Raw genomic sequence first — 25,547 nt, 5'->3', positions numbered from 1 at the left:
GGAGGCGGAGCTTGCAGTGAGCCTAGATCGTGCCACTGCACTCCAGCCTGGGTGACAAAGAGCAAGGCTCTGTCACAAAAAATAAAAATAAAAATAAAAAATTGACAGGCAATTATAGTACATTTTGATAAATGCTATGATGTGGGAAACTCTAGATTTTGATTGAGTCCATTAGTCAGGATGTTCTACATTGTACATGATAGAAAACCCAAACAAAACTAGCATAAGCAAAGAATGAAATTGATTAGCTCTCATAACTGGATCTAGTGCAGATGAACAGTTCAGGCACAGCTTTATCCAAGGACTGCACCAATGGTGTTGAGAATTCAGTTTCTTTTTCCCATCTCTAATTTTTCTGTGCAGACTCTATTCCCAGGCAGTGTCACCAACTGTGGACATAAGCTGGCTGCCAGCAGCTTCCAGGATATATCCTTTCAGACAAAAGTCCAAGAAAAAAAGAAAAGTCTGTCCCAGCATTCCAAGAAAAAAAGCTCTGATATTTAATCCCAATAGGATCAGTTTAGGCCTTGGACCCATCACTGAACCAATTACTGTGCCAGAGTTGAGAGGGCTAACGTGAATTGGCTTATGCCATGAAAGGCCTACCCCTGGAACTATGGGTGGGATCAATCCAACCTAAACCATATGGCTTAGAAATGTAAAATCCACTTAGGATAAAGTTAGAAGGAAAATGGATAGATGCAGGGGAAGTCACGACACATGTCCACTACCAATATCCATAACAGAGACAAAAACTTGGGATCAGCTACACAGACATGGTAACTAAAGCCATGAGTATATGAGATCACCCAGTGCAAGTGTTGCATGAGAAGACCCAGGACAGACCCCCAGGAAACACCAAAACTTAAAGATTGGGCAGAAAAAAAGGAGCCTTTGTAAGAAATGCAAGAGTGAGCTAGAGATGAGATGAGGGCCTGGAGGCTTTCACAGAATGTTTCAGAGAAGTCATTCTTTTCTAGAGGCTTTTAGGAAGAAAGTACTAGTCTATATAACATCATTAGCTGGAAGAAGTTAGGTAGGATGAGAACTGAAAAATACCCCTTAGATTAGCATCAAGGAGGTTGCTGGGAGCCTTAAGGGGAACAATGTCAGTGGAGAAACAAAGCTAAGGCCAAATTGTGTGTGTTTGGGTATGTTTACGAAGGGTAAAAGGTGAGGGGTCTATGAGAACGTAGAAAGCACACTCTTTAGGAAACATGAATGCAAACGGATGAAGAATGATGGGTTAGCTAGAAGAACATATGGAGTCAAGGTAGGATTTAACATGTAAGATGATGAAACAGTTTAAAATTCAGGTTAGAAAATAAGAGTAGAGCAGTAGAGGTTGAAGATAACTTTTATCTGGAAAATTTGGGTGTCACACCCTTTACATAAACACATATGCTATATATACAACATAAAAGGCTATTCATAACTGAACAAACCATGATGAATGACATCTTAGAGAGGTGGGAAAAAATACCATTCTAGTTAAAAATGTAAGAATGGAAATGACATCAACTTTCATGTACTTTTTTTTTTTTTTTGAGATAGGGTCTCACTCTGTCACCCAGGCAGGAGTGCAGTGACATGACCATGGCTCACTGCAACCCTGCCTCCCAGGCTCAAGCAATTCTCCCATCTCAGACTCCTGAGTGGCTAAGACTACAGGCAAGCACCACCATTCCCAGCTAATGTTTGTACTTTTCTTGTAGAGATGGAGTCTCCCTACATTGCCCAGCCTGGTCTCAAACTCCTGGGCTCAAGTGACCTGCTTGTTTCAGCCTCCCAAAGTGCTGGGATTATAGGCATGAGTCACTGTACCTGGCTCTTTCACACACTTTTAACTGAACTTTTGGGGTACTTATGACCTGAGATTTGTTTTTAATGAGATAAAATTTTAAGATACAATTTTAAATGCTCAAAAATAAAGTTTAGTTACATGCTGAAGTAAAAGGGTTGTTTCATTAACCTTTTTTAGATCACAGCCTACATTGAAAATAGATGAAAACTATGAACCATGAACCCCTCACCCCATATTCTTTTTTCATATTCTTCCAGGGAGATTCACTGAAAGACCTCTGAGGCCTGGAACAGATATAAGATTAAGCACACAACCTTTTCTAAGGACTTGCCAATAGGATTCTTCTTTGGATTTCTCATGTGACCAGCCAGCAGGCTTCTTCTGCTTTCCATTTTTTTTTTCTGAGACAGAGTCTCACTCTGTCACCCAGGCTGGAGTGCAGTGGAGCGGTCTTGGCTCACTGCCAGCTCTGCCTCCTGGGTTCTCCTGCCTCAGCCTCCTGAGTAGCTGGGACTACAGGCGCCCGCCACCATGCCCAACTAATTTTCTGTATTTTTAGTAGAGACGGGGTTTCACCATGTTAGCCAGGATGGTCTCGATCTCCTGACCTCGTGATCCACCCAGCTCGGCCTCCCAAAGTGCTGGGATTACAGGTGTGAGCCACCGCACCCAGCCTTTCCTTGCTCTTAATCATAATTGAAGTTGTTATATCCTCCACTCCTAAGCCTTGAATGCCAATGCCAATTCCAATTCCTTCCTCCCTCCGACCTTTCCTTGTGCTCTAGTTTATAAAACAAAAATATTGAATGTGCCTTTTTGGGGGAGAAGAAAAAAAATATTATACTCAAATACTCCTGCCCCATATCTTGGCTCTATCACTTCCTAAATTACATATCCCTGACCAAACATTTACCTCTCAGAGCTACCTATATTTTCTTCATTAGCAATGTGAAACTATCAAATGTTTATTTCTTCCAACCCCACAAGGCCCAATCCATGAATCAAGTATTATTCTTTCTCACAGGAACCTACCACCTGATTAGAAACTAGCAAATAATTCATTCTCATTCTCTCTCATCCTACTTGAAATATAAACTGCTTGAAGGCAGAGAAGAGGAGGGCTTCTATTTCATTCCTTACTTCCCCGCTGCTTATCACATTTCTTCTTTTAAAACTACCACAAGAGTTGCTGACTTAGTTGAATATTAATTTAGAACACAGGTCTAAATTTTATGCTAGCCTCCATCGTTAACATTTTCATCTATGTTTCTTCACAACTTTTCCATATTTCATCTTCAAGTGAAATCACAAAATCACAAATAGCTTTGTTAGTGGCTTAAAGCCTTGTCAAATCATTATAAGAGTATCTTCATAGGAATGCCTTGTTAAAAATGAATACTATACAGATTATTTAACTGCAAAATAACTCATAGATGTTACAATCTTTCTTAATCCTGAAGTTTTGAAAATTTGACTCTTATGAATGTATAATATTAGTAAAGCCCTTTAGCATCAAGGACTAATCAAGTTAAAATCTCTCCAAGTTATACAACTGGACTCTGTTCACTGTACAGGATTATTGCTTTTTAAGAAGGGAATTGTTGAGATACTGTAAGTTATATTACCAAATTTTTAAAAATCCTACCGATAGTATTAGCTAAAGAAGGTTTTTGTTGGGATAAGGTAATGTATTAAATAGTGTAGGACTGATTATACATATTATACATTCCCTACTTCAGCAAACCTTGAGTATAGAGTTTCTTTCAGTCAGACCTGAAATTAGGTCTCTCACTCATGTGGTTTCAATTAAGTTCTGTTAAAAATAGCTTGTAATATAAGCATTTTCATTTTTAGTACTTCAATAACTTCACTACTTTTTTGTTTTGTTTTTTGTTTTTGTTTTTCTCTACATTGCTTTAGAGAAAGATTTACTACTTTTAATCGTACTAGTGATAAACTTTGAAGGAAAAAAAACAATCAAAAGAAGTTACATTGTTCCCTGGCATTGTCTTTTTTTTTTTTTTTCCCTTCTCCGACCTCTCAGGGATGAAGGCTCTTTATGAATAGCTAAAACCATCCATTTTAGTGTACAGTCTTCTAATACCAATTATTTGGTTCTTTATCTTGTAATATAAATACATATATTTAAGAAGCATATGGAAGAATTATTTTTTCTTAACTGATTAAAAGTAAATGACAAGAACCTCAGTAGAATTTCAACACAGAGATATATCACAAATAACTGGAGAATTTTTAATTTTTAATTTCATATAATTTCAGGCAGACATTCTGCTTTATAGACTTTGACTTCACATTCCTGTCTTCAAAGTAGTGAAAATTCAGCCACAGCTGTTTTTTCATGCCATTTTTATTATGATATCTGGAGAAAAAAATATAACAATAGATTACTTTGTATACAAGCAGGTGTCCAATACTTATTAATAACCAGTCTGCAGGGGAGAGAGCACTTGATGCCCAGGTCACTCTAGTTTCAGCCCATCAAAACTTAGGAAATAAATCCAGAGGCCACTAAAAAAAAAAAAAAAAAAAAAAAAAAAAAAAAAAAAAGGGAAAATTTGGCACATCCCTCATTCCTTCTAGGGCATGCTGAGGACATGTTCTCTTTGGAGAAGCAAGGAGATCTGCTCAACAACATTCTGGTTGAAAGCCCAGCAAAAATTGCTGTCAGTGGCCATCACAGGGCCTTTAACCCCAGCTTTGTAACCTGGAGCACTTGATCCAGTTGTTCTTTTCATCCCTGCCCTCAGCCACCACCCAGGAAGAAGCCTCTCATATTCTCTTGCCCACCCTTCCTTTGCATTTTCCTACCCTTTATTTCAGTTGAACCCAGGTTCCATCCCGAAGACAGGACTGCTTCTGGTGCCTTTGCCCCCACATCTTGTGCCAAGAGATACAGAGTGGAACCAGCTTTACCTAGTTAACATTGCCACTTTCATACTATGATATACCTCATCTCTGGCCAAATCAGCCTATATCAATGGCTCTGAAATTCTGTTGCATCTAAAACTACCTAGGATTTTAAAATCCTGATATCTAGGCCATCTTCCGTACCAATTAGATCAGGGACCCAAATATCAGACAACCAGGAAGGTATGATGTGCAGCTAAGTTGAGAACCAGACACCTGTATCTTTGCTATTCAAAGTGGGGTCCATGGACCAGTTACGTCAGCATCACCTAAAAGGTTGTGAGAAATGTAGAATCAGCAGTCCCATTCTAAATGTACTGAATCAAAGTCTCCATTTGAATGAGATCCTCAAGCAATTCACAAGTACATTGAAGTTTAGGAAGTGCTGGCTACACTATACTACTCTTTACTACTCCCTGTTTACTGACCTCAGACACTGCTCACTCATTGAAGACTTCGGAAATGGTTCACAGTCATCCTCTCCACATGAACTTCTGAGCAACTTCCCAAGTGGGTAATCAGCCCACCCAACTATCTTGTCTCACCTACCCTTCAACTTCTCAGTCTTCAAATATACATCCAAGGCCATGACCTATATTTTCCCTTGCCATCACCTACAGTGCATCATTTCAGACACTTCACAATACTACAGACCCAAGTCATCTCTAACTACTATTCTTTCTTACTACCCTGCACCACTACCTATGTTAGTCACTAAGTCTTGTCAATTATACCAATAAAAAATTTCTAGTTTAGACTGGTTCTCCTAAATCCTACAGAAATCCTAAATCAGATGCCTGAGGTGATGACCTGGGAATCTGCATTATTTATCAGTTCCTCTGGTGGTCTGAGCACCACATTTTGAGATGCACTAGCTCAGATACTTATTTTTTCAACTTTGCTCACTGGAACTTTTGCAAAACTCCCACTTGGCCTTTTTGGTTTTAGGGTCATTTCTTCTCAAATCACCCCTATACTTCCTGTGAGAATGAGCAAATAAAAAGTAAATTTGGGCCAGGTGTGGTGGCTCATGCTTGGAATCCCAGCACTCTGGGAGGCCAAGGTGAGCAGATTGCTTGAGCCCAGGAGTACGAGATCAGCCTGGGCATCATGGTGAAACCTGGTCTCTACAAAATACATAAAAATTAGGAAGGCATGGTAGCAACTGCCTATAGTCCCAGCTACTTGGCAGAATCACTGGAGCCTGGAGGGTCGAGGCTGCAGTGAGCTGCGATCACACCACTGCACTCCAGCATGGGTGAGAGAGCAAGACTGTCTCAAACAAACAAACAAAAACACATATAGGCCTCCATTGGGCTTGTTTTACATATCTGACCTCCTCTATGAGACTATAAACTTTATAAAGACAACTATGTCTTTATATCAGTATCACCAGCAACTATTTCTAGCATATGACATCCAGACTCAACAAATGTTTGCGAATGAGTGAACAAAATAACTGGAGAACTTCATCTTTTCATTCTATAACCATATGACACTAAAACAAGAGACTTAAAAGGCCTCCAGGATGTCGAACTAGTTTGATTTCTTTATCCCCAAGGCACTGGCTGGCATACTTCATCTCTGTATTTTCACTAGAACAATGGTTCTGTGTCAAAGACTATACACACTTACCTGATATGTTCTTTACATGAGGTGGCATAACCAAATTTGCCAACAATGACACTAACCAGTCAGCATATTTTAGGCTTTCTACAATTTGATAAAAACCAAAGAACAGGCTGGGTACAGTGGCTCATGCCTGTAATCCCAGCACTTTGGGAGGCCGAGGCAGGTAGATCATGAGGTCAGGAAATCAAGACATTCCTGGCCAACACGGTGAAACCCTGTCTCTACTACAAATACAAAAATTAGCTGGACGTGATGGTACATGCATGTAATCCCAGCTACTCGGGAGGCTGAGGCAGGAGAATCGCTTGAACCAGGGAGTCGGAGGTTGCAGTGAGATGCCACTGCACTCCAGCCTGGCAACAGAACGAGACTCCGTCTCAAAAAACAAACAAAAAACAAAAACAAACAAACAAAATACAACCAAAGAACAGTTTTCAAAAGGGAGATGAAGAAGGCTAAACTTGAGAAATTAACCTAACATTTAGAAACAAATAATTATTGCATAATGAGTGACTATTATATGTCACACTCTTTGCAAAGATTATCTTAGTCCTCACAACAATTATTTGAGGTAAGAACTACTATTTTACCAAGATAGGAGGTAACAATTCTTTGAGGTAATAACTACTATTTTACCAAGATAGGAGGCTAAAATTCAGAAAGTTTAAGGAATTTGCTTATGTAATAGTTAGAATTTGAACTTAGGGATGTCCTATTCTTAAGTGATTTCTACTACCATCTTTCAGATACTCGAATTAATATGTTTCCACTTCATTTGTCATATATCTGTGTGAATCTTCTGCCTGCTATTATTATCTAGAAAATCAAACTTCTCACTAAAGATAACATATGCATCCAGTTAAAGGCTGTGATTCTACAGTACTAGCCTGAGAGATGAATTCATAACACATAATTTATCGTCTCTTCTGGAGCTCAAAATAAAATAAAAATTATTTAAAATTTACTATAAGGATAGCTACAGGTTTTGTCTGATTAACCAAAAGGTATTATTAGACTTTTCTAACACCTCAAAGTTAAAAGTGTCCTCTCAGGTTCCTAGTGTCTTGTTCTAGTTCTGATTCTACAAGTAATAAGCTCTATGAACTTGGGCAAGTCACTTAACCTGGCCACGTCATTTTTGTTATATGTAAAATGAGTAAAATAAACTAATGAAATGGTTCTCAAATGTTTGTGCTTACTGGAATCACTTTCAAAATGCAGGTTCCTGTGCCATCTCTAGAGACTGTAGTTTACCAGGTCTATAGTTATTCTGGTGGAGGTGGTCAGAAGGACCATGCTTTGAGAAACCTTAGACTAGATGTTTTCTACAGCCTCCTTTATCTGGCTGTCACTATTCCAACGACTTACCCACACCACCTCCTCTATCACATCTCTTTGGTTCACTTTCAACATTGTTTTTTCTTTAATCAGCATAGTGCCAGTTATTAATGAACAAAAAGTATACTGATCACAGTCCTAGACTGAAATTCAAAGTGAATTTCACCCTGTAGTCCTGATTAGATTATGCCAAAATAGCTAAAACTTTAAATGCCAGGACTAAAAATAGGCTGCTGCATGTTTAAAATAACATGATCACTAGTTAGCTTGGCGCTTTGCTATTTTTACTAAAGGAAAGAGACAAGTGGCCAGAGGTTGAAAGGGAAACAGGAGGCAGCTGTTATGATGAGAGCCTAGAAAGAGGCCAGGAGATGGCACCATTAGTTCATTACTTCAACATTAATGGGGAGGGGAAGTAAGGGCAGTTATCTCTATAAATTAAACTGAAAAACTTCAGTCTGAACACTCAAAAGAACCCCCCAGACACACTTTAGTTCTGATTTGTTGCATACTTAAGTCCAGAATTTTGATAATATCTAATGTCAGAAACTAATATGACAAGCCAAAAAGATAAAATTAAAAGTGTTTTTAGTGTTATTTGTAAACTTTTTTTTTTCTTTTTTTTATTTTTGAGACGGAGTCTCACTCTGTTGCCCAGGCTGGTATGCAGTGGTGCGATCTCAGCTCACTGCAACCTCTGCCTCCCAGCACCTGCCACTACGCCCAGCTAATTTTTGTATTTTTAGTACAGACAGGGTTTCACCATGTTGGCTAGGCTGTTCTCGAACTCCTGACCTCAGGTGATCCACCCACCTCAGTCTCCCAATGTGCTGGGATTACAGGCACGAGCCACCACGCCTGGCCAACTTCTTTTTTTTGAGACAGAGTCTCGCTCTGTTGCCCAGGCTGGAGTGCAGTGGTGCGATCTCGGCTCACTGCAAGCTCTGCCTCCCAGGTTCATGCCATTCTCCTGCCTCAGCCTCCCGAGTAGCTGGCACTACAGGTGCCCGCCACCACGTCTGGCTAATTTTTTGTAGTTTTAGTAGAGAGGGAGTTTCACCGTGTTAGCCAGGATGGTCTCAATCTCCTGACCTCCTCGTGATCCACCCACCTCGGCCTCCCAAAGTGCTAGGATTATAGGCATGAGCCACCACGCCCAGCCCAGCCAACTTCTTCTTAAAGTATAACAAATACACAGAAATGTACACATATGTACAGCTTGATAGGTTTTCACAAACACAACATACCTGTGTAAACAGCACTGAGATAATGAAACACAACATTACCGGCACCCTAGAATTCCCCCTTGTAATCTCTTCCAAGTAATGCCCCCACTCCAACAAGGGCATCCACTATCATGATTTCCATTATAATTTAGTTTTGCCAGGTTTTATACTGTATGTGAATAATATTAAATATACTCTACTGAGTCTGGCACCCTTTGTTAAATGCATCATTATGTGTGTAATTGTGTATATAACGTAATATGTAACAGTTGCATATTTTTTTTTAAACATAACTTTATATTGTTGATTTTCACTGCTATATAGCACTCTAATGAATGAATATACCATAGTTTATCCATTTTGCTTAATGGGCATTTGGATAGTATCCAGCTTGAGGCTATCATGAACACTGATGCTATTAATATTCTAGTAAATATTTTTTGGTGACACATATATACATTACAGTTGGGTATATTCCTACAACTGAAATTGGTGGGTCTCCAAAGGCTTTCCACCTTTGTAATTTCCAGAGGTCAAGTAGTATAAGGGACATCCCTATTAAGGTGAAGAATGAGGTATTGCATCTGGCACCTCCTATAACCAAAAGGGAGACACAATGCCTAGTCAGCTTTTTTGGATTTTGGAGTTAACATATTTTCTCATTTAGGTGTGCCACTTCAGCCCACTCACTAAATGACCTAAAAAGCTGCTAGATTTGAAGGGAGGCCCAGAACAAAAGAATGATCGCAACAGGTCGAGGTTGCTGTGGAGCTGCTCTGACAATTGTGCCAAATGATCCAGCAGATCCAACGGTGCTTGAAGTGTTAGTGGCAGATAGAGACGCTGTTCGGAGCCTTTGGCAGGTCTCTGCAGGTGCATCACAGGGTGAACCTTTAGGATTTTGGAGTGAAGTCCTTCCATCCTCATTGGAAAACTACTCTTTTGAGAAACAGTTAAGCCAAACTTTAGTAGCAACTAAGCACTTAACCACAGGCCATCAAGTTATCATGTGACCCACGCTGCCCATCATGAACTATGTGCTATCTGACCTACCAAGTCATAAAGTTGGTGTTAATGGCTGCACACCATTATCAAATGGAAGTGGTTTATGTAAGATTGAGCTTGAGCAAGCCCTGAAGTCATAAGTAAGTAACATGAGGAAGTGACCCAAATGTCCATGGCCCCTACCCTTGCTGCATTACCTTTTTTCTCACTGCCTGCGCTGAAGATGACATGAGGAGTTCTCTACAATCAATTGACTGAGGAAGAGAAAACTCATGTTTGATTTACAAATGGTTCTCTATGATATGCAGGCACTGCCTTAAAGTGGACAGTTAGAGCACCTACAACTTCTTTCTGGGACATTCCTAAAGGAAATTAGTGAAGATAAGTCCTCCCAGTGGGCAGAATTAAGAGGAGTGCACCTGGTTGTGTGCTTTGTTTAAAGGAGAAATAACCAGATGTTTAACTATATTCTTTCTCTCTCTCTCTCTCTCTCTCTCTCTCTCTCTCTTTCTTTCTGATGGAGTCTTGCTCTGTCACCCAGGCTGGAGTGCAGTGGCCCGATCTCAGCTCACTGCAAGCTCCGTCTCCCAGGTTCACGCCATTCTCCCGCCTCAGCCTCCTGAGTAGCTAGGACTACAGGCACCCGCCACCATGCCTGGCTAATTTTTTTGTAGTTTTAGTAGAGATAGGGTTTCACCGTGTTAGCCAGGATGGTTCTGATCTCCTGACCTCGTGATCCGCCCATCTCGGCCTCCCAAAGTGCTGGGATTACAGGCTTGAGCCACCACACCTGGCTGATGTTTAACTATATTCTAGAGTGGTAGCCAATGATTTGGCTGTATGGTCAGGGACTTGGAAAGAACATTGTATTAGTCAGGGTTCTCTGAAGGACAGAACTAATAGGAGATATATATATATATACACACACACACACACATATATATGTATGTATATACACACACACATATATATATATATATATATATAAAGGGGAGTTTATTAAGGAGTATTAACTCACATGATCACGGAGTCCCACAATAGGCCATCGGCAAGCTGAGGAGCAAGGAAGCCAGTCCAAGTCCCAAAGCTGAAGAACTTGGAGTTCGATGTTAGAGGGCAGGAAGCATCCCGCATGAGAGAAAGATGTAGGCTGGGAGGCTAAGCCAGTCTAATCTTTTCACATTCTTCTGCCTGCTTTTTATTCAGGCATGCTAGCAGCTGAGTAAATAGATGGTGCCCACCAAACTGAGGGTGAGTCTGCCTCTCCTAGTCCACTGACTCAAATGTTAATCTCCTTTGGCAATACCCTCACAGACACACCCAGGAACAATACTTTGCATCTTTTAATCCAATGAAGTTGAGACTCAGTAATCCATCATAAGTGGGCTGAAAAATTTGAGAGGAGGCATTGGACGGACCTTTTTTTTTTTTTTTTTTTTTTTTTTTTTGAGACAGGATCTCACTCTATTGCTCAGGCTGAAGTGCAGTGGCACAATTACAGCTTACTGCAGCCTCCACCTCCTCGGGCTCAGGTGATCCTCCCACCTCAGCCTCCCAAGTAGCTGGAACTACAGTAGTGCACCACCACACCTGGCTAAGTTTTGTATTTTTTTGAAGAGATGGTTTCACAATATTGCCCAGGCTGGTCTCAAACTCTTGGGCTCAAGCGATCCACTTGCCTCAACCTCCGAAAGTGGTGGGATTACAGGCATGAGCTATCACACCCGGCCAGACCTCTCAATGGGAAAAAAAAAAGAAAAGAAGAAGGAAAGAAAAGAAGGATGTATCCCATAAAATTCTCACCAAAGGTGGTCTTAGCAGAGGAGGATTTTAATGATGAAGAGAATATAGGATAATCAAGTCTGTGGAAACCAGTCAGTCTCTATTCCAGCCACCTCTGTCAGAACAGGGCTGGGGAAAGAGGCTAACTGGTATCCTCTTTGCTCATGGCTCAGGAACAAAGTGGCCATGGTGGCAAGAATGGAGGTCATACATAGGCTCAGCAACATGGATTTCCACTATCCAAGGCCAACCTGGATGCCACTGCTGAGTGCCCAACCAGTCAGCAGCAGACAACAACACTGACTCCAAGTATGGCACTATTTCTCTGGGTGCTCAGTCAGCTTTGTAGTTGAGTACATTGAACTACTTCCATCATGGAAGGGGTAGCATTTTGTTCTTACTAGAACAGACATTCGATACAGATTTGCCTTCCCCATACAAAATTCTGCCAAAATTGCCATCCACGGTTTCACGGAATGCTTTACCCATTGTCATGATATTCCATACAACATTGCTTCTGATCAAGGAACTCATGTCACAGCAAAATAATTGCAGTATGAGTCACTGCTCCTGGAATTCACTGGCCTATGTTCCCTATCATGCTAAAGCAGCTGGCCTAATAGGATGATGGGATGGCCCTTTGACGATTCAGTTATAGCACCAGCTAGGTGGCAACAACTTGCAGGTAGGGCAGAGATCTCCAGAGGGCTATATATATATGCTCTGAATCAGCATCCAATAAATGGTACTTTTTGCCCTCCATAGTCAGGAATCAAGTGGTAGAAACAAAAGTGGCACCATGCATTATTAACCCTGGTGATCCACTAGCAAAATTTATTCTTCCTGTTCTCATAATTTTATGCTCCACTGGCTTAGAGGTCTTAGTTCCAAAGGGAGAAATTCCTCCACCAGGAGACTAATTCCATTAAACTGGAAGTTAAGACTGCCCCCAGTCACTGTGGAGTCAACAGGCTAAGAAGGGACTTATGGTGTTGACTGGAGCGACTGATCTAGACTACCAAGGGGAATCTGAACTACTACTCCATAATGTGGTAAGGAAGAATATGTCTGGAATACAGGGGATCTCTTAGGGTATCTGTTAATTTTATCATACCCTATGATTAAGGTTAATGGAAAACTACAACAACCCAATCCAGGCAGGACTACCAATGGCCCAGACCCATCAGAAATAAAGTTTGTGTCACCCACTAGGTAAAGAACCATGAGCATCTGAAGTGCTTGCTGAAGGCAGAAGGAATATGGCATGGGTAATGGAAGAAGGTGGTTATAAATACCTGTTACAATCACCTGATTAGTTAGACAAGTATCTTTGTTTTCTTCTCTCTCTTATTTCTTTATCATATAATGTGAAATGTACTAATAACAGTTAACTTTATATCACAGTTTTTAAGTTGCAGGATAGCAAGAAGAAGGGTGAACATTGCCTGAAACTTTGTATCCTCTAATGGGGAAAGGGTTAGCACATTTTCAGTTTTATGCAGGACAGTTGTAGCGTGTTAGGCAAAAGTATGACTTTATTATTATCTTTATTTAGAGACTAAATATGGTTTAAGGAGATGCAAATGGATGCGTAGTTGATAAGGAATGCGCGGTGATGGTTAGTTGTATATGACAACTTGTCTAGGGTGTATTACACAATTATTCAATTAAATACTAATCTAAGTGTTGCTGTGAAGGTATTCTGTAGAAGTGGTTAATATCTATAGTAGACTTTATATAACCTTTAAGGAGATTATCCCTGATAATATAGGTGGGCCTCATTCAATCAGTTGAAAGGCCTTAAGAGCAAAACTGAAGTTTATCTGAACAAGAAGAAATCTATCTGTAGACTGCATCATCGGCTCCTGCCCAAGAGTTTCCAGCCTGCCATACAGTTTTCAAACTTGCCCAGCTATACTTATACAGCTCCATAATTGTATAAGTCAATTCCTTGTTTTATTCTCTCTGGAATGGTAATTAGCATACATTAGGCCTTATTATATCCTCTATAACTTTCAACCTCTCTTTAATATTTTCCATATATATATATGTATATATAATTGGCTCTTTTTCTTTGGTAGGATCCTGACAAATACAGGATCTTGCTATTCCCTACCACTATGCTGATGTTATCAGAGATAGAGATAGAAAGAAGTCAATTATGTGCTTTCTCCTTGAAAACTTCATAACCTAAGGAATATGAAATATGAAAAGTCAGCACCATAAATTAGGTCAGGTAGCGATATATTATTGTGATGGTCAATTTTAGATATCAGTTTGGCTGGAATAAGGGATACTCAGAAAGCTGGTAAGGCATTATTTCTGAGTAGATCTGTTTCTGTGAGGATGTTTCCAGAAGAGACTGGCATTTGAATCAGTGAACTGAATAAAGAAGATCTGCCCTCACCCAAAGTGGTCAGGCACCATTCAACTGGTTGAGGACCAGAATAGAAAAGGCAGAGGAAAGGCAGATTTACTCTCTCTTCTGGAGTGAGGACATCCATTTTCTCTTGCCCTTGAACCTTAGAACTCCAGGTTCCCCGGCCTATGGATTCTGGGAGTTGCATTGCAACTCCCCAAGTTCTAAGTCCCTTGGACTTGGACTTAGTGATGCCACTGGCTTCTCTGGTTCTCCAGCTGGCACATGGCACGTCATAACCACATTAGCCAATTTTCATTAAAAATCCCCCTCACTGGCTCGGCATAGTGGTTCACACCTGTAATCCCAGCACTTTGGGAGGCCGAGACAGGTGGATCACGAGGTCACGAGATCGAGACCATCCTGGCTAACACAGTAAAGCCGCATATCTACTGAAAATACAAAAAAAAAAAAAAAAAAAAAAATTAGCCGGGCATAGTGGTGGGTGCCTGTAGTCCCAGCTACTCGGGAGGCTAAGGCTGGAGAATGGTGTGAACCCAGGAGGTGGAGCTTGCAGTGAGCTGAGATCGCGCCACTGCACTCCAGCCTGGGTGACACAGCAGGACTCTGTCCAAAAAAAAAAAAAAAAAAAAAAATCCCCTCTCATATATCTCTATCTCCGTTAGGTTCTGTTTTTCTGGAGAACCCTGACAAATACAATTATTAAGTATCAAATGAGTAGCACTGAATTGAGTATTCAAGGAACTTGTGAAAAAGAGAGATCTCTGTAGACTTAGAGAATGCTCAGGGCAGGTACTGTGGAGGAAATAAGTACAAGAATTAAGAATGGACATCTTGGCCGGGCGCGGTGGCTCACGCCTGTAATCCCAGCACTTTGGGAGGCCGAGTCGGGCGGATCACGAGGTCAGGAGATCGAGACCATCCTGGCTAACACGGTGAAACCCCGTCTCTACTAAAAAATACAAAAAACTAGCCAGGCGAGGTGGCGGGCGCCTGTAGTCCCAGCTACTCAGGAGGCTGAGGCAGGAGAATGGCGTGAACCCGGGAGGCGGAGCTTGCAGTGAGCTGAGATCCGGCCACCGCACTCCGGCCTGGGTGACAGAGCGAGACTCCATCTCAAAAAAAAAAAAAAAAAAAAAATGGACATCTTGGTTCAATTGAAGCTGTACATATCTAACTAAATTTCAATTGCTTCATTGGCTGTTTATTCACAAAAATTCCAAAGTGCCACTGAGTAATTAGACGTTCTAGCTTAAGCATAGTGAGGGGAGATGTTAAGCCTTCTAAACTTAAAAACAAAAACAAAAACAAAAACAAGAAAAAACAAAACAAGAAAAAACAAAACAAAACAAAAAAAACACTGCATTTGGAGTTTAGAAAGCTTAAAAGACTGAATTCCTCTCTACCACTTGGAAGAAGTATGATCTTGGACAAATTCCATACTACCTTAAATCTCAGAGCCTTAATACATAAAATGGGAATAACAGTACACATCTTATCTATTATAAAGTCATAATGAGAAATACATGAAATATAAGGTTCTTAGCACAGTGCCTTTCACAGAGGAAGTACTCAACCAATATGAGGTGAACGCAAAAACATCTCCACATCTCTAAAAAGAATGCTACTAAAATTGAAACCAAAACAATACTAAATTTCACATAACTATAAGAGGAAGTATCCTGGATAAATAGATTTTACATCAGTGTCATATGCTAATTTTTCAAAAGATAAAGTATCTGTCTTTAAAAAAATTATTTTACTCTGGTTCTGGTTCTGAAATCTGACCAGACTTTTTTTTTTTTTTAATGAAGAGACAGACAGTGTCTCCCTCTGTCACTCAGGCTGTAGTACAGTGACCTGATGATAGCTCACCATAACCTTGAACTCCTAGGCTCAACTGATCCTCCTACCTCAGCTATCCAAAGTGCTGGGATTATAGGCATGAGCCACTGAGTCCACCCCTGACCAGGCTTTTATAATTTTACCATTTCCACTTTGTGCAAGAACTCTTAGAATACAATTTATATCTGAATTTCCTGTGTACATAAGGCATTTTTAATGAAAAAAAAGTTTTCTATCATTCAAAAAGTATGCTCTGCATTCATACTACAGTACCTTGAGGGATATCCTTAGGAAGAGAATATTTCTTCTTCTTTACAATAACACCTTTATTTTTCACTTGTCTAGTTCCTCCTGGTGATGCTCTAATAATACAACATATTTCTGATGCATTTGCAGGAAACTGGAAAAGAAAAAAAGCAGATATTACATAATTCCTCCAAATATTACATTTGTATGTTGCTTTATTTCAAATGCAACTAGTCTTAATATCTGTATTTCTTAGATATTAATAATAGCAAGCATTTATTAAATGCTTACTCCACTCCTAACAGCAATTGGTTTTAAAAATATGTTCATTTAATATTCACAAAACCAAGCAAGGCAGATTATATTATCTCCATTTTATAAATGAGAAAACAGTTTCGGAGAGATTGACTTACTTAAGGATAAGGAGCAAGTAATGGTAGAGTTGAGATTCAAGCATGCTGAAGTGGGGGAGAAAGTTTGCATGATTTATTGAGTTAAAACACAAATTTAAATTTAACTGAGTTAAACACTAAATTCCTTAATTTTTTACCTCAGGTAATTCTGACAATTTCCCATCAGGCAGATAGTCTCTGGAATAAAAAAATACTGGCTGGGCACGGTGGCTCATGCCTGTAATTCCAATACTTTGGGAGACCAATGCAGGAGGATCCCTTGAGGCAGAGGCAGAGGCTGAAGCAGAGGCAGAGGGGGAGGGGGAGGGAGAGAAAGATGGTGAGGGGGAGCAGGAGAGGGAGTGGGAGGGGGGAAAGAAAGGAAAGAAATGCCTTATCTTTCAGAAGTGACATATCTTGTTTTTTAGAATTCAGAAGCAGAGATGTATTTATCCAGGGCTTCTGTTATTTTAAATAAAGTCTATATAGAAACTTATGTAATTTTTTTTTTCTTTTTTTTTGAGACAGGGTCTCTTTCTTTTGCCCGGGCTGGAGTGCAGTGGCGTGATCTTGGCTTAAAGCAACCTCTGCCTCCCAAGTTAAGTGATTTTTGTACCTCAGACTCCCAAGTAGCTGAAACTACAGGCATGCGCCACTACATCTGGCTAATTTTTTTGTTTTTAGTAGAGACGGCGTTTCACCATGTTGGCCAGGCTCGTCTCTAACTTCTGACCTCAGGCGATCTGCCCGTCTCGGCCTCCCAAAGTGCTGGGATTACAGGAGTGAGCCACCGTGCCCAACCAGAAACTTCTTATGTAAATTTAAAAAAATATTTTTTAAGTTTTGTAAGTGTATAGTAGGTATATATATTTATGCAGTACATTATATGTTTTGGTACAGACATGCAATGCATAATAATCACATCTATGGAAAATCAGGTATCCATCCCCTCAAGCATTTATCCTTTGCATTATAAACAATCCAATTCATTATTTTTAAATGTACAATTTTAAATACCAGACTTTTATAATTTTACCATTTCCACTTTGTGCAAGAACTCAGAATATAATTCATAACTGCATTTCCTGTGTACCTAAGGCAGTTTCCTATAGGGCCAGCAAATACCAAGTCTTACTCATTCTTTCTATTGTTTTGTACCCATTAACCATCCCCACCTACCCCCACCAATCCCCACCCCCAGCACTCAGCTATCCTTCCCAGTGTCTGGTAACCATCCTTCTATTCTCTATCTCCATGAGTTCAATTGTTTTGATTTTTAGATCCCACAAATAAGTGAGAACAAGTGATGTTTGTCTTTCTGTGCATGGCTTATTTCCCTTAACATAATGACCCCCAGTTCCATCCATGTTGTTGCAAATGACAGGATCTCATTCCTTTTCATGGCTGAATAGTACTCCATTGTGTGTAAGTATCACATTTTGTTTATCCATTCATCTGTTGATGGACACTTAGGTTGCTTTCAAATCTTGGCCATCGTGAACAGTGCTGCAACAAACATGGGAGTGCAGATATCTCTCCCATATACTGGTTTCCTTTCTTTTGGATATATACCCAGCAGTGGGATTGCTGGATTGGTAGCTCTATTTTTAGTTTGTCTGTTTGTTTCCCCAAGACAGAGTTTCACTCTGTTGCCCAGGCTGGAGTGCAGTGGCGTGATCTTGGTTCACTGCAACCTCTACCTACCAGGTTCAAGCAATTCTCCTGCCTCAGCCTACCAAGTAGCTGGGATTACAGATGCACACCACCATGCCTGGCTAATTTTTGTAGTTTCAGTACAGACCGGGTTTCACTATGTTGGCCAGGCTGGTCTCAAACTCCTGACCCCGTGATCCGCCCACCTCGACCTCCCAAAATACTGGGATTACAGGCATGAGTCACCGTGCCTAGCCTATTTTTAGTTTTTTTGAGGAACCTCCAAACAGTTCTCCATAGAGGTTGTACTAATTGACATTCCCACCAACAGTTTATACGGGTTCCCTTTCTCCACATTCTCACTAGCAACTGTTATTGCCTGAGTTTGGGATAAAAGCCATTTTAACTGGGGTTACATAATATCTTACTGTACTTTTGATTTGCATTTCTCTGATGATCCATGATGTTGAACACTTTTTCATATGCCTTTTTGTAATTTGTATGTCTCCTTTTGAGAAATGTCTTTTCAAATCTTTTCCCCATTTTTGAATCAGATTATTAGATTTTTTTCCTACAGAGATATTTGAGCCCCTTTTCCCTACAGAATTGTTTGAGCTCCTGGTTATTAACCCCTTGCCAGATGGGTAGTTTGCAAATATTTTCTCCCATTCTGTGGGTTGTCTCTTCACATTGTTGATTGTTTCCTTTGCTGTGTAGAAGCATTTTAACATGATGTGATCCTATTTGTCTATTTTTGCTTTGGTTGCCTGTGCTAATGGGGTATTATTCAATAAATATTTGCCCAATGTCCTAGAGTGTTTCTTCAATGTTTCCTTGTAGTAGTGTCATAGTTTGAGGTCTTAAGGTATTTAATCCACTTTAATTTTTCTATAAGGTAACAGGTAAGGATCAACTTTCATTCTTCTGCATGTGAATATTCAGTTTTCCCAGTATAATTTACTGAAAAGACTGTCTTTCCCCAATGTGTGTCCTTGCTACCATTATGGAAAATGAGCTCGCTTTAGCTGTATGGATTTCTCTCTGGGTTCCCTATTCGGTTCCATTAGTCTGTGTGTCTCTTTTTATGCCAGCACCATGTTGTTTTCATAGCTCTGTAGTATAACTTGAAGTAATATCATTCTTCCAGTTTTGTTCTTTTTGCTCAAGATAGCTCTATTAGTCCATTCTCATACTGCTATGAAAAAAATACCCCAAATTAGGTAATTTATTAAGGAAGGAGGTTTAATTGACTCACAGTTCCACATGGCTGGGATAGCCTCAGGAAAGTTACAATCATGGTGAAAGGCACACCTCTTCACAGGATGGCAGAAGACAGAATAAGTGCCAAGTGAAGGGGAAGCCCCTTATAAAACCATCGGATCTTGTGAAAACTCACTATCATGAGAACAGCATGAGGGAAACTGCCCCCATGATTCAATTACCTCCATCTGGTCCCACCTTTGACACATAGGGATTACTACAATTCAAGGTGAGATTTGCGTGGGAACACAGAGACCAACTGTATCAATAGCTTTGGCTATTCTGGATCTTTTGTGACTGCATGTAAGTTTTAGAATTGTTTTTCCTGTTTCTGTGAAGAATGTCATTGGTATTTTCATAGAAATTCCATTAAATTTGTACATCGCATTGAGTAGTATGGATATTTTTATGATATTGACTCTTCCAATCTATGAACATGAAATATATTTCCATTTTTTTGGTGTCCTTTCCAATTTCCTTCATGTTTTATAGTTTTCATTGTACAGATCTTTCACTTTTTTGGTTAAGTAAATTCCTAGGTATTTATTTTACCTATGGCTATTGTAAAAGGGATTACTTTTTAAATTTCTTTTTCAGATTGTTCACTGTTGGCATATAGAAATGCTACTGATTTTGGTATGTTGATTTTGTATCTTGCAACTTTCCTGAATTTATTTATCAGTTCTAATAGCTTTTTGGTGGAATCTTTAGGTTTTTTCAAGTATAAGATCATATTATCTGCAAACAAAGATAACTTCTTCCTTTCCAATTCAGATGCCCTTTATTTCTTTCTCTTTTCTGACTCCTCTAGCTAGGACTTCCAATACTATGTTGAATAACTGGTGAAAGTGAGCATCCTTGTCTTGTTCCAGGTTTTAAAAAAAAAAAAAAGGCTTTCAGTTTTTTCTCATTCAGTATGATACTAGTCGTGCATCTATTATGTATGGCTTTTATTATGTTTGACAGAGCAGAAGCACCATCATCTCAGACAAATACCGCCACTTTAAGTTCCAGCTACCTTTCTAGCCTCATGCATTTCAAGGAAATCATTTCTATTCTACCTACTAGCAGCCAGAAAGAGCAGACAGTAAAACACAGATAAGACAGCTCCCACACAGAGGGAAATGGGGGGGATGTCTCTTGGGTAACTGCCAAACTTCACCCTCATACAATGGGCCCCAGTAAAACAGTGGGCCTTAATAGGCACATTCCTTTCCCTGCAGGTGCACTAAGACAGGGAAGCTAAAAGCAGACTGGGGGCGTTGGTGGTGGGGAGGTATGCCTGCAGCTGCAGAAAGATGTATGGGAACACACACACAACTCTCCCTCCCAGATAAGCACAACAGGCCAGGCGTGGTGGCTCCTGCCTGCTATCCCAGCACTTTGAGAGGCCAAGACGGGAGGATCAGTTGACGTCAGGAGTTCAAGACCAGCCTAACCAACATGGTGAAACCCCAACTCTACCAAAAATACAAAAATTAGCCAGGCATGGTGGTGCATGCCTGTAATCCCAGCTACTCTGGAGGCTGAGGCAAGAGAATTGCTTGAAACCCTGAGGTGGAGGCTCACTTCCAGCCTGGGTGACAGAGCTAGAAGCTAGACTCCATCAAAGAAAAAAAAAAAAAAGGCACAACAGAGAGACACAGAAGCAATCCAAGCTTCTAATAAACTCTCCCACTCTGAATCCTTAAAAACTCTTAGTCTATAAGACAGTGTGCCTCTGACCTAACTCGGCCAGAAGGCTCCTCTCAGGTTTGTTTTCTCTAAGATAAACCTGCCTTGACTGGAAAGCTACCTTTCTTGTTTCTTTCCTTTCTTTAATTCTTACAGTGTTGAGATATGTTCCTTCTATGCCCAGTTTTTTTATTGTTTTTATCATGAAGGGGTATTAAACTTTATCACATGCTTTTCAGCATCAATTGATCATATGGATTTTGTCCTTCATTCTGTTGACACAAAGTATCATGTTGATTGATTTGCATATGCTTAACCATCCTTGCATCCCTGGGATAAAACCTACTTTGTCATGATACGGTTTTTATTTATTTATTTATTTATTTATTTATTTAAGATGGAGTCTCACTCTGTCACCCAGGCTGGAGTATAGTGGTGTGTTCTCAGCTCACTGCAACCTCTGCCTCCCAGGTTCAAGTGACTCCCCTGCCTCAGCCTCCTGAGTAGCTGGGATTACAGGTGTGCACCACCATGCCTGGCTAATTTTTTTGTATTTTTAGTAGAGACAGGGTTTCAGCATGTTGGCCAGGCTGGTCTCCAACTCCTGACCTCAGGTGATCTGCCTGCCTCAGCCTCCCAAAAGTGCTTGGATTACAGACGTGAACCACTGTGCCTGGCTGATAAATGATCTTTTAAATGTACTGTTGAATTTGGTTTGCTACTATTTTGTTGAGGATTTTTCCATCAATATTCATCAGAGATACTGGCCTATAATTTTCTTTTTTTGAGGTGTCTTTCTCTAGTTTTGGTATCAGGGTAATTCTGGTCTCACAGAATGAATTTGGAAGTATTCCCTCCTCCATTTTTCAGAACAGTTTGAGTAGGATTGGTATTAGTTCTTCTTCAAATGTTTGGTAGAATTCAGCAGCAAAGCCATGAGGTCCTGGGCTTTTCTTTACTGGCAGACTATTATGGCTTCAATCACATTACTTGCCATTGGTCTATACAGGTTTTTGATTGATGGTTCAATCTTTGTAGGTTCTCTGTGTCTCAAAATTTCTCCATTTCTTTTAAATTTTCCAAATTATTGGCATATAGTTGCTCATAGTGGCCACTAATGATCCTTTGAATTTCTGTAGTATTCATTGTAATGTTCCTTCTTCATCTCTGATTTTATTTACTTGGGTCTTCTTTTTTTCTTAGTCTGGCTAATGGTTTGTCAATTTTGTTTATCTTTTCAAAATACCAACTTTTTGTTTTGTTGATCTCTTGTATTGTATGTTTCTTCAAATTCATTTATTTCTGTGCTGATCTTTATTATTTCTTTCTTTTACTAATTTTGGGTTTGCTTTGCTCCTGCTTTTTCTAGTTCTTTAAGATGTGTCGTTAAGTTGCTTATTTGAAGGTTTTCCTCTTTTCTGATGTAGGTACTTACAGCTCTAAATTTCCATTAGTACTGCTTTTGCTGTATCCCATAGGTCTTGGAATGTTGTATCTCCATTATTATTTGTTTCAACAATATTTTCAATTTCCTTCTTAATTTGTCATTGACCACTGGTCATTCAGGAGCATACTGTTTAAATGCCAGGTGTTTGTATAATTTCCAAAATTCCTCATTATTGATTTGAAGTTTTACTCCATTGCAGTCAGGATAGATGCTTGATATTGTTTCAATTTTTTGAGTGTTTTAAGACTCATTTTGTGACCCAACAAATGGTCTGTCCTTTGAGAATGATTCATGCATTGAGGAGAAAAATGTGTATTCTGAAGCCACTGGATAAAATGTTCTATAAATATATATTAGGTCCATTTGTTCTACAGTGCAGATTAAGTCTGATGTTTCTTTGTTGATTTTCTGTCTGGGAGATCTGTCCAATGCTGAAAATGGGCTCTTTAAGTCTCTAGCTGTTGTTATATTGAGTTCTGCCTTATTTTTTTTTTTTTTTTTTTTTTTTTTTTTTTTTTTTTGTGAGACAAGATTTACTCTTTTGCCCAGGATGGAATGCAGTGATCCAAACACAGCTCACTGCAGCCTCAACCTCCTGGGATCAAGCAGTCCTTCCACTTCAGCCTCATGTATAGCTGGTGCCACCATGCCTGGCTTTTTTTTTTTTTTTTTTTTTGAGACATGGGGTCTCACTTTGTTACCCAGGCTGGTCTCAAACTCCTGGGCTCAAGTGATCCTCCCACTTTGGCCTCCCAAAGTGCTGAGACTACAGGCATGAGCCACCACACCCAGCCTCTCTCTTTAGCTCTACTAATATTTCCTTTATATATCTCGGTGCTCCAGTGTTAGGTGCATATGTATTCACAATATGCTCTTACTGAACTGACCCCTTTATCTTTATGTAATAACCTGCTTTGTCTTTTCTTACAGTTTTTGCCTTTAAATCTGTTTTGTCTAAGTATAGCTTTTTTTTTTTTTTTTGGTTTCTATTGGGATACAATATCTTTTTCCATCTCTTTATTTTCAGTTTGTGTGTATCTTTATAGCTGAAGTGTGCTTCTTGTAGGCAACAGATAATTTGGTCTTGTTTTCTTTCTTTTTTTTTTTTTAATCCATTCAGCCACTCTATGTCTTTTCATTGGAGAGTTTAGTCCATTTGCATTCAATGTTGTTATTGATAGTTAGGGACCTACTGCTGCCATTTTATTATTTGTTTTCTGGTTGACTGATGGTCTTCTCTTTCTTTTTTCCTTCCTTCCTGTCTTCCTTTTAGTGAAGATGATTTGCTCTTGCAGTACACTTCAATTTCTTGCTTTTTATGTTTTGTGTATCCGTTGTATGTTTTTTGATTTGAGGTTACCATGAGGCTTGCAAATATTATAACTATTTTAAACTGATGACAACACTGATTTCATAAACATGCAAAAATAATATTAAAACTCTATACTTTAACTTTGTCCCCTCGCTTTTTAACTTTTTGTTTTTTCTCTTTATGTCTTATTGTACTGTCTATGTCTTGAAAAGTTGTAGTTATGATTTACTGGTTCACTGATTAGTCTTTCTCCTTAAGTCAAGAGAAGTTTATACACTGTGATAACAATGTTATACTCTTCTGTTTTTCTCTCTGCTTACTATTACCAGTGAGTTTTCTACCTTTAAATGATTTCTTATTGTTTATTAATATCCTTTTCTTTCAGAATGGGCCGGGCGCGGTGGCTCAAGCCTGTAATCCCAGCACTTTGGGAGGCCGAGACGGGCGGATCACGAGGTCAGGAGATCGAGACCATCCTGGCTAACACGGTGAAACCCCGTCTCTACTAAAAAATACAAAAAACTAGCCGGGCGAGGTGGCGGGCGCCTGTAGTCCCAGCTACTCGGGAGGCTGAGGCAGGAGAATGGCGTAAACCCGGGAGGTGGGGCTTGCGGTGAGCTGAGATCCAGCCACTGTACTCCAGCCTGGGCGACACAGTGAGACTCCGTCTCAAAAAAAAAAAAAAAAAAAAGTATTATAAGTTCCTTATATTTTTCGCCAACAAAGTTGAGTTACTGTTTAATTTTTGGACATTACTAACTTAAATATACCATGTAAAATTTCAAGAGTAGGCATGATTGATAGGGTTTGGCTTTGTGTCCTACCCAAATCTCATCTTGAATTATAATCTAAATTATAATCCCATGTTGGAGAAGGTACCTAGTAAGAGGTGATTAGATCCTGGAGGCAGTTTCCCCCATGATGTTCTTGTGATAGTGAGTTCTCATGAGACTTGGTTGATAAGTGTCTGGCACTTCCCCTGTGCTCTTTTTCCTGCCACCTTGTGAAGAAGGTACCTGCTTCCCCTTCGCCTTCTACCATGATTGTAAGTTTACTAAGGCCTCCCCAGCCATGCAGAACAGTGAGTCAATTAAACCTCTTTCCTTTATAAATTACCTGGTCTCAGGTATTATCCTTATAGCAGTGTGAGAATGGACTAATACAATGCTAAGAAACAAAATAGAAAGTATGTTTCAAACCAGTAGAGGAAAGAAGTGAAATGGAAAAAGTTAATTTTTTTTTTTTTAATTTTTAAGAGTTTCACTGTGTTGCCCAGGCTAGAATGACACAATCATAGCTTACTGCAGCCTCAAACTCCTGGGCTCAAGTGATCCTCCCATCTCAGCCTTCTGAGTAGCTAGGACTACAGGCATGTGCCACAATGCCTGGCTAATTATTTTTTCTTTTGTAGAGACAGGGTCTCTCTATGTTGAACAGGCTGGCTTTGAACTCCTGGCCTCAAGCAATCCTCCAGTTTTAGCCTCCCAAAGTGCTGAGATTACAAGTGTGAGCCATCATGACCAGCCAAAATTGTTTTTTCAATGAATCAAAAATTGTTAAGAAGAAAAGGGAGGCATACAAAAAAACTAGATGAAAGGAAATAATAATTACAATCACAGAAAC

General features: G+C 39.7%; 1 protein-coding gene across 1 annotated transcript in view; it reads right to left on the bottom strand.

Annotated features, from left to right (window-relative positions):
• Window positions 1-4,047: 4,047 nt before the first annotated feature.
• LOC105467193 (meiotic kinetochore factor) overlaps window positions 4,048-25,547 on the bottom strand; it is a 136,120-nt gene continuing 114,620 nt past the window's right edge. The window contains exons 12-13 of the mRNA XM_071097804.1: window positions 16,214-16,340; window positions 4,048-4,184 (exon numbers count right to left, since the gene is read on the bottom strand). Of these exons, the coding sequence (XP_070953905.1) occupies window positions 4,162-4,184; window positions 16,214-16,340 (150 nt within the window). The 3' untranslated portion in view covers window positions 4,048-4,161. The remainder of the gene's footprint in view (window positions 4,185-16,213; window positions 16,341-25,547) is intronic.

The sequence above is a fragment of the Macaca nemestrina genome, chromosome 6 (assembly GCF_043159975.1).
Source record: "Macaca nemestrina isolate mMacNem1 chromosome 6, mMacNem.hap1, whole genome shotgun sequence".
Lineage (NCBI taxonomy): Eukaryota > Metazoa > Chordata > Mammalia > Primates > Cercopithecidae > Macaca > Macaca nemestrina.
The sequence above is the reverse complement of the archived record's forward strand: the minus strand, read 5'-3'. Positions and strand labels throughout refer to the sequence as shown.